At 33.5% G+C, this 15130-nt stretch overlaps 1 protein-coding gene across 1 annotated transcript; it reads left to right on the forward strand.

Annotated features, from left to right (window-relative positions):
- Nucleotides 1-1067: 1067 nt before the first annotated feature.
- On the forward strand, nt 1068-3033 carry LOC110890692 (membrane protein PM19L). The gene is made up of 3 exons (XM_022138313.2): nt 1068-1286; nt 1376-1553; nt 2633-3033. The coding sequence occupies exons 1-3, from the start codon at nt 1157-1159 to the stop codon at nt 2865-2867; spliced, it is 543 nt and encodes a 180-aa protein (XP_021994005.1). The 5' UTR covers nt 1068-1156; the 3' UTR covers nt 2868-3033.
- Nucleotides 3034-15130: the final 12097 nt, after the last annotated feature.

The following is a 15130-nucleotide window of genomic DNA, read 5'->3' on the forward strand; positions in this document are numbered from 1 at the left end:
GATGTCTTGGAACGATTGGCATAGATGTGTAATTATGTAGTCTTGTTGTCTTGTTTGCCAGCCCGGTTTAGGTTGGTGTTTTCGTTTTGATGAAGTTTATAGTTAAAAAAACAAAACTAACAGGTATATACAATATTACTCACTCGGATATTCTATATACTCTTAAAAGACAGTCAGTGGAAATCCCATCGGCTTTGCCTCACCCTCCCCTATACGTTTACGATGTTGCAATTTTAGTCCCTTGATTTTGATACCTTCAAAGTTTCATAAAATGACAAATTTAGTCTCTAAACTACTACTCCATTTTACAAATACTTTGCTTTTGACACCCCAACTTTGTGGTAGTTTCCTTTTTAGCCCCAACTTTGTTATAGTTTCCTTCTTACCCCAAAACTTTATCAAATTTTATCTTTACCATTTCTTTGCCCTTAAGTTTACGAAATGAAATTTTTAACCACTTAACTTTTTATGAACTTTGTAAATGCCACTTTGACCCCCTCGAGAGTTTTTGCCTTGACAATATAAATTCGAGTTAGTTGGGTCGCGTATAATACGTTATGACTGTACGATATAAATTCGATTTACGTTACACTTTGATCCAATCGCAATGCAACTATAGGATACATTGAGTTCAATCGGATACGTCAAAACGTGCGTTTTCATATGGTTAACATATCACATAACGCTTGGACTAGTCCCTTCGATATTTAATAAGTACTCACGCCGCAACATGCCTGAGTCTTATTACTTGTTAAACATGATTTTACAATCGTGTACAACTATATAACACTAAATACCAACACTAATATTACTCACAACCCACCGCTTCACCACCGTGACGTCGGCGGCGTATACCATCCCCAACCCACTTCTACTTATCAAAACAAAACCAACCCTACGTTGGATCCCATCCCTCACTTTATCAACCATCTGACACGTGTCCAACCACATGTACACAAAACCACAAACACTTCATCTAACCAACACGTATCACTCCACTTGCCACCAACTACCACAACACACCACCCCATCTCCTATATATTCATCCACCACCTTTTCATTATTACCATCTTTTAGCTTTAGTTCAAAAAAAACACAAGTATAAGATATCATTATCATCCTGTATTGAACATCTTGTTCTTTAATAATAATCATTATGGCACAAACGGTGGGAAGAAACATGGCTGCACCATTGTTGTTTCTTAACTTGGTTATGTATTTGATCACTTTAGGGTTTGCTAGTTGGTGTCTCAACAAGCTCATCAACAACCAGACCAACCACCCAAGTGAGCGGCCGATTTGATAAGGATGATTCTGTTTTTTTTTTTTTTTCCGGATTTTTGTGTTGGGATTGATTGTGGATGTTGGTTTGTAGGTTTTGGTGGAAATGGTGCGACGGAGTTCTTTTTGGAGTTTGCGATCTTGGCTTCGGTTCTCGGGATTGTTTCGAAGTTTGCGGGTGGGAATCATCTTAGGGCGTGGAGGAATGATAGTTTAGCGGCTGCTGGGTCGACTTCTCTGGTGGCGTGGGCTGTTACGGTTCTCGCTTTCGGGTAATATTCATATCTATCTTTGGCACCGAGTGAATACTCGGTTCGACGGTTCGGCTAGTTTTGACGAAAATTTTGGGCCGGATAGATAAATATGGTTTTCAAAAAAAAGATGAACCAAGCCGGTCATTTTTATGGTTTTTTTTTTTTTTAATAAAAAACTTGATATTCAAAAGCTTTACTTTATTTCAAAAAAATATTGGGTTTTTTTTTATCAAAAACTTAATTTTCAAACTTTACTTCATATGAAATTTTAAAAAAAATATTGAGAATAGTTCATGACTATACTTATATATCCATTACTTTACATTTGAAGTATAAAAAAATAAAATAAAATAACAAATGTTCATACGATCGGTTCCAAGTTTCAACCGTGAACCGAAACTGTACACTCTCAAAACGGTTCAGATTAAGCCGTGAACCGAACCGTATTGTTCAAAAATATATAAAAGATAAACCAAGTCCGGTCAGTTTTCACGGTTTGCAGTTTTTTAAAAGAAGAAATATATATGCTTACACACAATATTCAAAAGCTTTCACGGTTTGCTCTTTTAGACAAGAAAAACTATGTATATTCAAAGGCATAAAAATATACTGAGAATTGTTCATGACTAAATATGTACCCATAGCCTTATATTTCTAAGATAAAAATATTAAAAAGGATAGGTTCCAAGTTTTAAACAGATTTACCCATACCCTTATATACTTTGTTCGAGCTTGAAAATTTATTATTATTATTATTTTAAATCAAATGTGTATTGAGCTCCTAAACCATAAATTTTTTTTTTTTTGCAAATTGGTTTATCTTTGAGTTGGTACGGGTATATTATTTAAAAGAAAATTATATGTCGAAAGAGTTGGTACGGGTATATTATTTAAAAGAAAATTATATGTCGGTTTAAAAAAAAAACCGCCATTTTAAAAAAAATATTAAAAAGGTTGGGCTTCAAGTATCAAACAGCCGAATCTATTAAACCGAACAGTATGCATTTCAACTCTTCGTTTATGGTTACATTGGCGTGGACAACCTATTCATCACAAAAGTTATTGAAGACTAAAAGTTGATGATAATGATGTTGTAGGTTGGCATGCAAGGAGATCAACCTAGGAGGCCACAGAGGATGGAGACTAAGGATAGTTGAGGCGTTTATCATCATCTTGGCTGTGACCGAGCTGCTGTATGTTCTGTTGGTGCATGCCGGACTGTACAGCAGCCGATACGGGCCGGGTTACCGTGATATGGACTACGGAATGGGGGCACATCCAGCTGACACTGGTTATAAAGGAACGTCTACCACCGTGGGTGGAACTAGCTAGGGTTTTTGATCTTTGATATGGTTTGTATTATCGTTGTAATTAAGATCGTCTTGCTGCTGTGTTGGATTTGGTTTTCGTATGTACCGTTGATATTTTCTTATGTGGCCCATTATGTACGAATATTATTATTGATGTGAATAGTTTAAAGTTTAAACCCCTTCGTATACGAACATGACAAATAATAAATTACAATTACATTACAATTACATTATAACCCTAAAAATTAATGTAATTACATTACAACCCTATAAATTAGCAACAACTTTAGGCTTTGGTTGATTGTACATGTGATTGGGGTGGTTTAAAAAAAAAAAAAATTTCTATTGTCATTCTCCTTTATACATGTGTCCATTCCCCAAGATACAACCCTCATCCCTCTAGGGTTTCACGGGAGAAGGATTAGGTAGTTGAGATGCGGACGATCACCAGTGCGGGAGGTGTCAGACTGAATGGAGAGCGACGGTGAAGGTGGTTACGGGGTTTGGTGGCGGCGGTGTTGCGAGGTTGCAGAATCGGAAGTTGTGATGGTGGTTTTTGTTCAACAGCGGCAGCCTAAGTGGTGGTGTCGACGGCGGTGATTTTTGTTGAAGACTGATGGTGGTTAGAAACCCTAGCTGCTCCCTAGTGATTTTTGTTGAAGACTGATGGTGGTTAGAAACCCTAGCTGCTCCCTTCGGTGATGGAGGCTATGGTTCCGGTGAGATTCTGACCAACTAACTCTGTTGTGCAGTATTGTCCGATCGTCGACAAAGGAACATGATTTGGTAATAGTTAATACTTTAATTTTTATACTTTGTTAATTTTGGTTGTTGATGTTTAGTTAATGTTCATAGTTTTTAGGGTGTTAGAGCAGGGTCGTCTTCATCATTGAATTGAAAAGGGTAAAATCAATTATTTTAAGTTAAACATTGACTTAGTTAAATAAATTTTTATTTTTGATTAATTTAGTTTTGATGGTATTATTCACAGGTGTTATGTATGTTATGGGAAGACTGTGACACCTGTGTCACTTCAACCATCAAACAAATACCAAACCAGTGAAATATTGTATTTCATACTTGGGATTTGTATAAATATGTGTATCATTTGCACATATCAATTCTTGTTTGATTTCAGGTTCTAAATCGCTTTCTGGAGGTTATACGCGCACTAATGCGTAAATATAACCAGTTTAATGCAACAAACACTCCGGAACAGTGACATAGGCTTAACATATCTTAAATAACCTTTACATAACATACAAATAAGTTTTGGAAGGTTTGGTGTGCCGAAATCAAGTTTATTCGCTTACAGGGACTAAATTCGACAAACTGCGAAAGTATGCCAATTCGTACTGTAACGAACATTCCGGAACTTGATCATAAGTTAAACATACCCTAAATATCCTTTACATAGCTTAGAAATAGGCTTTGAGGGGTTCGGTATGCTAAAATAAACTTATTTGATCAATAGAGACTAAAAGCGTCAAAAGTGCATAAGTTTGCATTTTCGCACATATCTTACGTCCTGAATACATCCGGACATCCAAAAATTTATGTAAGCATTAAAATATTTTATTTTAGTGTTTGGCATAAGAAAAATTCCATTCGTCGCGTAATTTGGATCGTTTTTGTGTTCATTACGATTTCCGTCGTAATTAACCGAACAACACAACCGTACGACCAAACGAACCGACATCCGAGATGTTTTTGAGCATATTTTAAGTTCCCTATACTTTAAGTTTATTTTAGAGCCTTGAAATGGGGTTAACGGAGCTTAAAAGCGCAAAAAAAAAATCAAGTTTTACAAGTGCAGGGACCATTTTTGAAATTTCTGGCAGATACATTGAACTTGGTCCACTTTTGAGATTTGATGGTTTTAACCCATGGTTTTGCAATACCATGGGCTAATATTCAATGGTTTTTATTATACCATGGACTCATTCTAGGGGCTCCCATGGTTTTACACCATGGGCACATGTGTACGGTTAAGATTAAAGCACGTTATTCGACGAACGATCTTAACGGTTCCATGAAATCTATAAATACCCCTCCATTCTTATTTGCAAAACCCATATTTGAATCTGATTTTGGCCCTCTAAGTTGGAGTTCATACTTCATACTTGATGGTAAATCGGATCAAATCTTGCGGGGACCTTCTGTAAGTATTCTTTCGTGCTTTTCTTTCGTTTTAACGCTAAAGTCAAACTGCGTTTGACTTACTGCATTGACCAGTTTATGGTCAATGCGAAGTTCGTTTGAACTTCATAACGTGAGTGTAATCACGATGGTTATAGTCCCTAGTGACTATACCTACTGATTACCACGTTATCTAGGCTCAGTGACGAGTCGTAGTTTCGGCCAAAATGCGTATTCTTGCGTATTTTGTAACCAAACTACTTTTGGGTATCAAGACCCTTTGTCTTGATACCAAACCTGTTTTTAAACTTTTTTAAACATGTTTTAACGTGTTTAACTCATCACTTTTAGAATTGCGTTTGTCTAGGGTCGTAAAGGTAAGCGATCTAAACAATCGCTTATGCTTTCGAACCCGACCCATTTGGTCGATCATTAGGATCTGACCAAACACTTTAGGTGACCATAGTTGTATAGGGAATAACCTTCCGAGGTTATACCTTATGGTCACTTCGTTTAAGTAGTTGTATGATAGGTAGTTTATATGCCTTAGGAAAATTACCAAAATACCCTTTTTGCGCCAAAATTCATTTTAAGCATAAGTAACATAACTTTTGACATCTAAACTGATTTGGCAACAATATTAAACATGATAAGGCATATCTTACTTGTCATAGAGCTAGTTAGGCGGTCCGAACGCGTTTTACGCGAACAACGCGTTAAAGTAGCATAAGCTACCTAAACGGGTCGTAAAGGGTCAAAAGCACTTAGGATAGGTTTCGTTTTAGTATATAGGCTTTGTTAAACCATATCACATAAGTTCCCACACTTATTTGGTTTACAAACCCTCGTACTACCCGATCCTCTGATAGGTCCGTTTATTAATGTAGATACCTATATTAGGTGCCGTTTGAATCTGTGATCTTCTAGCTTTGCTTGGTGGATATCTAAAGTCTATTGAGCAATCTCAAATGAGTACATAGTCCCGTCTTTTACTATTTTTCAAACGTTTTGGGGTGAAACACATGTGCCTACTTGTTACTTTCGTGCTTTCCATGTTTTCATATCATATACTTGCTATGTTCATTAGTACACTATTAGTACATGATTTCATTATGTTTTTGCTATGTATGTCCATTGTGTGCATACTTAGTACATTGTTTTACATTACATTTTATGCTATGTATGTCCATTGTGTGCATACTTAGTACATTGTTTTACATTACATTTCACGCTATGTATGTACATTTGATTGCATACCTAGTGCATTGTTTTACATTACCTTTTCATGCTATGTATGTTCATCATACTAAGTACATTTGTTTTACATCACATGCTATGTATGTTCATCATACTTAGTACATTTGTTTTACATCACATGCTATGTATGTCCATTTGTTACATACTTAGTACATTTACATTTCATCACATGCTTACATTTTGGTATGACATTTGGTTTGTTTAAATGGGACAAAATTACATTCATTAACATTAGCTACGCCGTTCGTTAGTAGGTAGTGGTACCATAGGAATTGACAACTCCCGTTCCTGACATCCTAGGTATGTTTGGATGGAAGGAATGACCGAATTCGATATACATTTACACGGATAGACCTTTAAATTCGTTTAGGGGTTTATCGCCACAGTCGCAAGGCTTGAATGTATGCATTTTCACAACACCACATAGATGTTTGTATCAGTATAGCATGCATTTCCACAAAACATAACTTTGATTTAAACCAAGTTTTACTTCAATACTTTGTTTTGTGCATTTTACCTATGGTTTAGTTGATGCATTTCACTAGCCATACATATCATTTTGGTTACACATTACATGATTTACATTTGACACATAAACATTTTTGACATTGGTTATACATTACATGATTTACATCTTGACATAAACATTTTGACATATTATTCAATACATTTGGCAATTGGTTTAAACATAGACATCTTACATTGGTGGTTTGTTTGGGTAAGTGATTTAAGTAACGATGCGTGTGTAATATGATACAAGCATGGTGGATACGCCGCTGGTACTTCCTATATATAAGTGTTTGTATGATATTACATATCGCAGCGTTGTTTAAATCATTTCAGTTTAGACATATAACATATTTTTCACAAGACATTGTTTTACAAACAACTTATTTTATACAAACTCATTTTTACTTGGTTATTCATTTAACCTTACATTACTCTTTTACATATCATCTACCTTATCATCGTTTTTCAAATGATTTATAAAACAAAAACATTTTACAAGGATCATGACTGACTTTTGTTAAACTTCTTTTTTTCTAAACTTATAAGTCATGAATCCTAAATCAATAAAACCTATGTATACGCCGGCATTTTTATGCTGACGTATCTATTTTCACATGTGTTTCAGGAGATGATGCTTAGGATTGGCCAAGATACACATAGGCGGACTTGGGCCTTAGTGACAATAACAGACGCAAGACTAGTTAATTATGTTATACTTCTTTGTTTGTTAAGACATTGTAACTCATTTAATCAATAAAACAAAATTTCAATTTTTCCATGTGTTATGAAACAATGATTCTGTTACAACACTCCCCGACGATACCGCCACGTTTTGTTGTTTTACGTGGTCGGGGTGTGACAGAGACGTATGAGCATCAGGCACGATTAAACTTTCTTTATAAGTTGATTTTAGTCTTCATTGATGCTTACACATGAATATCTAAACCTTTCTTTGTTCTAGCAGATTTGCAAACTAAATTTTAATTGCCTATGTTCATCATTATTGATGATTGATATTATCAGAAGAGAAAGAATCCTGTGCTCGAGGTTAGTGTTGATTTTTTTTATTTGAGTTGAATTTCAAATGTGACATCTTTATTATTTTAGTTTATGCGACGGTGTTTATCTATTTGTTTAGTTTTTCATGTGAATTATCTACACATGCAATGATTAAAATTACTGTTACGTTCTGAAACATTTATTTAAAGTAAAAATGTACGAATACATTTTTAATAAGCTTATGTTTTGTTTAGTTGCAATATGAATGCCTTAGAGGATTCTCCTTGCAAATGTGTAATTGTAGATGCATTAGCAAAAGTTGTTTACTCAAAGGTTATTTGACTGGTAAGTTTCACTCTTGCTACATAGTTATGTTATGCTAATATACTGACTATTACCCGGCTAGAAAGGGTGTTTAGGACGTACACTTTCAAATCGATTAGGTGATATTCAATAATGAAAAAAAATATTGTTTTGGCTGTTTAAAAAAGGGATGTCGATGATGGTGTTCGCATATGCCTCTGCCACTTTAAGTTGTAATAAGAATTCTTTAAAGAATAGTGTTGATTGTTGGATTGAATGAATTTTGATTCAAAGTCAAATTGCATTTTTAAATTAGACTATTGTTAGCTATATGTACTTTTTGCTTTTTTTCCCCTTTATTTGTATTCATGTGCTACAGTGTCGCCTCGAGTGAGATCCGAGTGGCCTACGGCGAACAAGTGTTGGCGCTGCCATCAAAGTTCATCCTTACATTAAGTTTTCAATCCTATTCCACCTGATTCTCTGTTATTGTTCTGTATTACAATTGATTAGTTGTATGTGGTGGGAAATAGGTGTAGTTTGAGTAGGAGAAGGAACGGTTTTGCTACCAAAGGAATTGTTCCTGGTGGAGCTTCAGTGATGCCATCTAAGAAAATTAAGATAACTATGTATGCAATTAAAGTAACAAATAAGGATTGGTATAAGAATACAACCAAATGATGATCTATGGAAAACCTTTGAAAGCCGAAAACTAATGCCTCATACTTTTATTGATGCAGGTGGTTTATAAAGGGTTGGCAAATGGGAAGTTTGCTCTGCAGCAACATGTGGCTTCTGCTCGATTTTTAGCTTTTTTTATTTGGTCATTAAATACCATGTGATCTTAGCTAACTCGCCACATTACATGTATGAATTATTACCAATGCTTACATTTCGCAGTACTACTGTTGTTTATATTTAAGTAGTTTTCATGGTTTTGGTAGTTGGTGACTTGGTGTATTTCCTTGCATTGCAATGTTTCTTCTATTTTTATCGTCTTGCCTGTTCTTTTAGTTTTTCATGCCATGTTTGCCTTAAATGATATATATGTAAGAAGGGTGCTAATTCTAGTTAATAATAACTAGAACCCCCTTGAAGAATGGAATAGTTTATAAATTGGATCTGATTTGAGGTTATTTTGCAAAAAATGTGAGTTTTTTTTTAAGGGTGAATCTCATATTCCATTCTCAAAAAGTCAGTCATCTTTTATCTATTATAAAATAAACTAATTTTTTATTCATTAAAGGTATCCTTAAATCTATATACTTATCTTATATTAATTAAATAAATAATAAATTAATATTAAATCTCTTTAATAAAATGTTATCCTTAAATCTAAATTGTTAATTTAATATATTTTTAAAACAAATACCTCTTTTTCATACTTATCTTATATTAAATATATAAATAATAAATTAATATTAAATGTTATCCAAATTTATTGAAAATATAACTTTTTTTATTATTTGGTATACAAAATTATATTTATTTAACTCGTGTAAAACGAAAGGTTTTTAAAAATATATATTTTTTATTATTTACTATATAAAGTTACATTTATATAACCCGTGTAATACACGAAGTTTTTAGAGATATAACTTTTTATCATTTGCTATGTAAAATTAGATTTATTCAACACGTGTAACACACGGGGTTTTAAGGATATATTTTTTTTATTATTTGGTAGATTTTTCAACCCGACTATACATGGTTTTTTTTTTATTAAAGATACGACGTTTTTAGTATCTAATATACAAAATTACATTTATTTAATCTGTGTAATACAAATGGTTTTTAAAGATATAGCTCTTTTTAAATCTGTTTAACACGTGTAATATATGAGGTTTTTAAGGAAGTCATTTTTTTATTATTTGGTAGATTTATTCAACCCGATTATACACGGGTTTTTTAAAAATACGACGTTTTTCGTATTTAGTATATAAAATTGTATTTATTTAATTTGTGTAATATACATGGTTCTTAAAGATATAACTTTTTTAATTATTTGATATATAAAATTACATTTATTTAACCCGTACAATATACGGTGTTCATAAAGGTCTAACTTTTTATTGTTTAATATATAAAATTACATTTATTCAACCCGTGTAATACACGGGATTCTAACCTAGTATCGTATATATCCAACTTACTGGTTGAATAACTTGTACACATCGACTAATGCCTAGTTGACCAAATATGATTTATCTAGGTATGAACTAGACAGTAAACATGATAAATAAACAATTTTTAAAAGGCAGATTTAAATAATCACAGCTTTCTCAATTTGGCCAATAATAATTCGAACTAGTTCACTTTTGATCAAATTTGGCCGATAATAATCTGAACTGGTCCACTTTTGATCGATAATAGCCCGTCGTTAAAAATAGCTCAACGGAGTTGAGCTTTTTTCTGAATTACAAACTGATATTTTATGGATTTTGATGAGAACAAAGATATGAGTTGATTTATGTAAAACTTACCTCGAAAAAATGCTCAAACGGTTTGATTTTTGTTAATTAGAAGTTTAAACAACCGAATTGAAGCACCGTTTTCGTCGTTTGGGACAGTATTTCGAGGTAAATTTTACATCAATCAACTCGTATCCTCGTTCTAATCGAGAGTCCTAAAACATCAGTTTGTAATACAGAAAAAAAACCTTAACTCCGTTAAGCTATATTTAACGCAGACTATTATCGACTAAAAGTGGACCAGTTCGGATTATTATCGGCCAATAACTGAGCTATGATTATTATCGCCCAAATTGAGAAATGTGAGACTATTTAAATTCAATTTGCCTTTTTAAAATTTACGTAAAATAAGTAGTTTCCAAAATATAAATTTTTGAGATAAATGTCATTTTAGTCCCTGTGTTTTGGGTTATTTTGCCAATTTAGTCCAAAGGTTTCATTTTTCGCTTGTGGGTCTAAAAAGGTTTCACCGTTGTCATTTTAGTCCACTGAGTTAACTTCATCCATTTTTTATGTTAATGAGAAGGACAATTCAGTCATTTATATGGCCCGATTGCCCTTATAGTTAACAAAATTACATATAAAATGACCGAATTGCCCTTCTCGTTAACAGAAAAAATGGATGAAGTTAACACAGTGGACTAAAATGGCAACGATGAAACCTTTTTAGAACCACATGCCAAAAATGAAACATTTGGACTAAACTGCCTACATGGCTCAAACCACAGAGGCTAAAATGACATGTAACTCTAAATTTTATTATTTAGTAATTTATAAATTAGTTCAATATACCCTAGGGTTTATGTATCCGGTTTTCACGCACTAGGGGGCGGTTGAGGAGTGAGTCTTGAGCTAAGTGAGTCTCATGGGACGGTTGAGGAGTGAGTCTTGAGCAAAGTGAGTTAACATGTGAGATTCTTTGCAGTAAAAAAAAGAGTCTTGAGCAGAGTGGGTTAACATGTGAGATTCTTTGCCGTAAAAAACAAAGAATAAGATATTAATGCATCGATTAAACAATAGAATATCAATGTATTAGGGTGAAGGGAGTGGTTACCTATTCTAAATAGGTAAACTCCTAATTCACCCAATCACACATTGCCATATCAATTCACCTAAATCATCATCATCATACTCAGTATATCCCACCAATAGCAAAGCTAAGGTAGGGTCTGAGGAAGGTGAGATGTTACCTAATGCTCAAAAACGTTGGTGGTGGTTTACCTAATCGGGTTTAGGTAAACTATTTTTTTTTAAAAAGAAAAAAATGTGTGATTGGTTGAGAAAGAATGGACCCCACCACACACTCATCTCCCCCCTCCCTCTCACCGAATCGGTGAAGGTTCACCGCATTCCTTAAGCTTGATCGGTAAAGAGGTTGTTGTTGGTGGTTTATCGCTTCGGTAAAGTGGTTTACCGCATGAAACCACTTACCACTCCGCTCACCCTTAGCATTGATTAAATAATAAGATATCAGCATAGGTTTTACATTAATTAAGATTGGAAACCTACATCCAAACCTACATTAATTAAGAATGAAAACCTGAAAAAACTAAGGCATTAATTAATGGTGACGCAGGTTCAATTTTTGGTTCGAGCCATTTTCGATGAACATCTGGCCATCTGGGTGAAGGGACGAATCGGGGTTTTAATAATGAGTACGAACTTGGCGGGAGCAAGGGTTTACGGATTACATACGGTTTCTGTGCATCAGGTAGCACAGTCTCATGGCAATCAAAGAGTCAACATTGGGATAGCTCGAGCACAATGAATTTACACTCGTTAAAAAACAAAAAATAGGATATCAATACATTAATTAAACAATAGAGTATGTGGGACTTGAATTCAAGACATTCTCTTCTCAACCTAGGTGTTTTAAAGGCTTTTTTTTTTATAAAAAAAAATCTACATTCAATAAGAATGAAAACCCAAAAAAACCATTAATTAAGAATGAAAACCCGAAAACATCTTCACATCGACTAAGAAAATCCGTAAAAATAAAGTCGTGATATCAATAGAATATCAGCATGGGTTAATTTTACATCGATTGAAAGAGTTTTACATCGACTAAGAAAATATTGATATCAACATATATGTTTTACATCGACTTGTATCAACATTTATATCAACATATCTTTACATCGACTAAAAAAGCAAATACTGGTGGGTTTCTCTTAATCGTTAAATTTATTGTGGGACTCATTAAATATACGAAAATAATTGATGAAATGAATCAAGCCAACCCCTTTGTAGTGTTAAGTTATTCTACAACGCCTTCTAAAAATAAGAAGTGTATAAAGACACAATGGATCGCACAAGATCACACAATGTTGAGCAAAATATAACACAATACCGAAAAATTAACACAATGTTGAGGAAAAAAGACACAATAGCGCAAATATAGAAAAGACACAATAATAAAAGAACTTTTTTTTAAGTTAATAATAATCCGATATCATTCCACACGAAAAAGGGCAATTACAAAGCAATGACAGGTAGTCGGGCAACAAGTTGCGCCGCCACCCCCTTTTGAATAGAAAAACCAATTCTACTAAATACAAAGTTTGAAACCTTTAGCGGCGAAGAATTACTGTTAACGACTTTTTGAACCCGATTCAAGAGTCGCACAGCGTCAGGAGCGAGACCACCAAAGGTATCAAACGCAAACGGGACAAACACATGTATTTATAAAGAGAAATTCTAAAGTCTACAACCTATAAATCCAAAAGTAAAAAACCTAAATCTCACATCGTAGAGTTCGATGAGACGATTCCAATACCGCTTGAATGAGGTTATTCAAAGTCCGTTTGATACCCTTTACACGACTTCTTATTTTTAAGACCCTTTGTATTTAATCTTAAACAACCCCCCCCCTTCTAAATATTAGATGTTTTAAATAGATGTGACCTCAAAGTGAACATAATAAATTAAAAGTTCTCCAAATTTCGCAATTTGAAAGTTTTCAAAATCCAAATTTTATTATCTAGTAATGTATAAATTAAATTTTATTATTTTTGTTGATATAGCTCAATTGACATTGAAGGGGAACTAAAGATTTAAGCTTGAGGTCATAGGGCTCAAGTTCGATTCTATCCCAACCGGGTTTTACCGTAGTGTGACTTCGGGCGATGGGTTTTCCAGGAACTGGAGATAGTTGGCTTGAGCTATCCGACATTGTTGACCGTTGCGTGCATATGGGGTCACCTTTTGCCATTGGGTTACTCTGGATAGCCGAGCTTTTATTTCGTTAGTTGTTAAAAAACTATTATATAAATTAATTCATAAATGCTTTATACATGTGCTATGTGGTGAAAATTTAATCGGTATCGTTTGTTTATTACCGACACTTGCTATAGCACTATAACTAAGAGCATTCACATCCTAACCATCAAATTATGTGAGGAGGGGTTTTTATATTATAAAGGGTATAAAAAGTGGTTGTGAGTAGAGGAGAGAGAAAATGTTACTGTTCATTTGTATATTTGGGGGGACACTGTTCACCCGTTATAATTTTTTAATATATTTTGAAAGTGGTTGTGAGTGGAAGTTAGAGAAAAATGTAATGATAATATTATTTAATTGAAAAGAGAGAGAAAAAGTATTTGTTTTTAGTGGAAATATATTGATATAGGAGTTGTTTTTTAGTGGAATGTATGTATAATTTGATGGATTGGATGTGAATGCTCTAAAAGAGAAAAAAATACTAATAAAGCAAGAGGAAAAAAAACAATAATAAAGCTATGGTATGACTAATAGGATATCAATATCTGCATTATATCGATTGAAAATCATGAAAATGAATGCAAGTAATAGTTCCAATAGTATTAATACCTTTTACCTATGTTGTTTGATTGGAATCAGTTTGGTTTGTCAGGATGTAACGAAATGAAAACATAAAATAAAATAAGAATATATTATAAAAAGGGTAACTATTAAAAAGTTCCTAATAAGATAAAAACACTATTTTCTATTAAGATTAGTAGTTATTTAGAGAAATAATTATTAATTATTAATAACTATATATATATATTTATTACAAATTTGATTTACATTCAGTTCAGAAATCTTATTCAAATAATCAGATATAGTTAACTAAAATAGTTTGGCAAATTGGATTTAAATAATCTCGACTTTCTCAATTTGTCCGATAATAATCTCAACTCAGTTATTTGCCGATAATAATCCGAACTGGTCCACTTTTGCCGATAATAACCCGCCGTTAAAAATAGCTTAACGGAGTTAAGTTTTTTTTTCGAATTACAAACCGATGTTTTAGAGATTTTGATCAGAACGAGGATACGAGTCGATTTATGTAAAACTTACCTCGAAATGGTGCTTCAAACGACTTGATTTTTGTTGATTGGAAGTTTCAACATCGATTGAAGCATCGTTTTCGTCGTTTGGGGCAGTATTTTCGAGATAAATTTTACATCAATCAACTCATATCCTCGTTCTAATCAAAAGACCTAAAACATCGATTTGTAATTTGGAAAAAAACTTAACTCCGTTAAACTATTTTTAACGCGGACTATTATTGGCCAAAAGTGTACCAGTTTGGATTATTATCGGCAAATAACTGAGTTGGAATTATTATCGGCTAAGTTGAGAA

The sequence above is a fragment of the Helianthus annuus genome, chromosome 11, assembly GCF_002127325.2.
Source record: "Helianthus annuus cultivar XRQ/B chromosome 11, HanXRQr2.0-SUNRISE, whole genome shotgun sequence".
Taxonomy (NCBI): Eukaryota; Viridiplantae; Streptophyta; class Magnoliopsida; order Asterales; family Asteraceae; genus Helianthus; species Helianthus annuus.

What these genes read in the sequence shown, in the direction of transcription:
- LOC110890692 (XM_022138313.2), top strand. Translation starts at nt 1,157, where the DNA reads ATGGCACAAACGGTGGGAAGAAACATGGCTGCACCATTGTTGTTTCTT. An exon ending in CAACCAGACCAACCACCCAA is followed by an intron (nt 1,287 to 1,375) that starts GTGAGCGGCCGA and finishes GTTGGTTTGTAG; the next exon opens with GTTTTGGTGGAAATGGTGCG. An exon ending in GTTACGGTTCTCGCTTTCGG is followed by an intron (nt 1,554 to 2,632) that starts GTAATATTCATA and finishes ATGATGTTGTAG; the next exon opens with GTTGGCATGCAAGGAGATCA.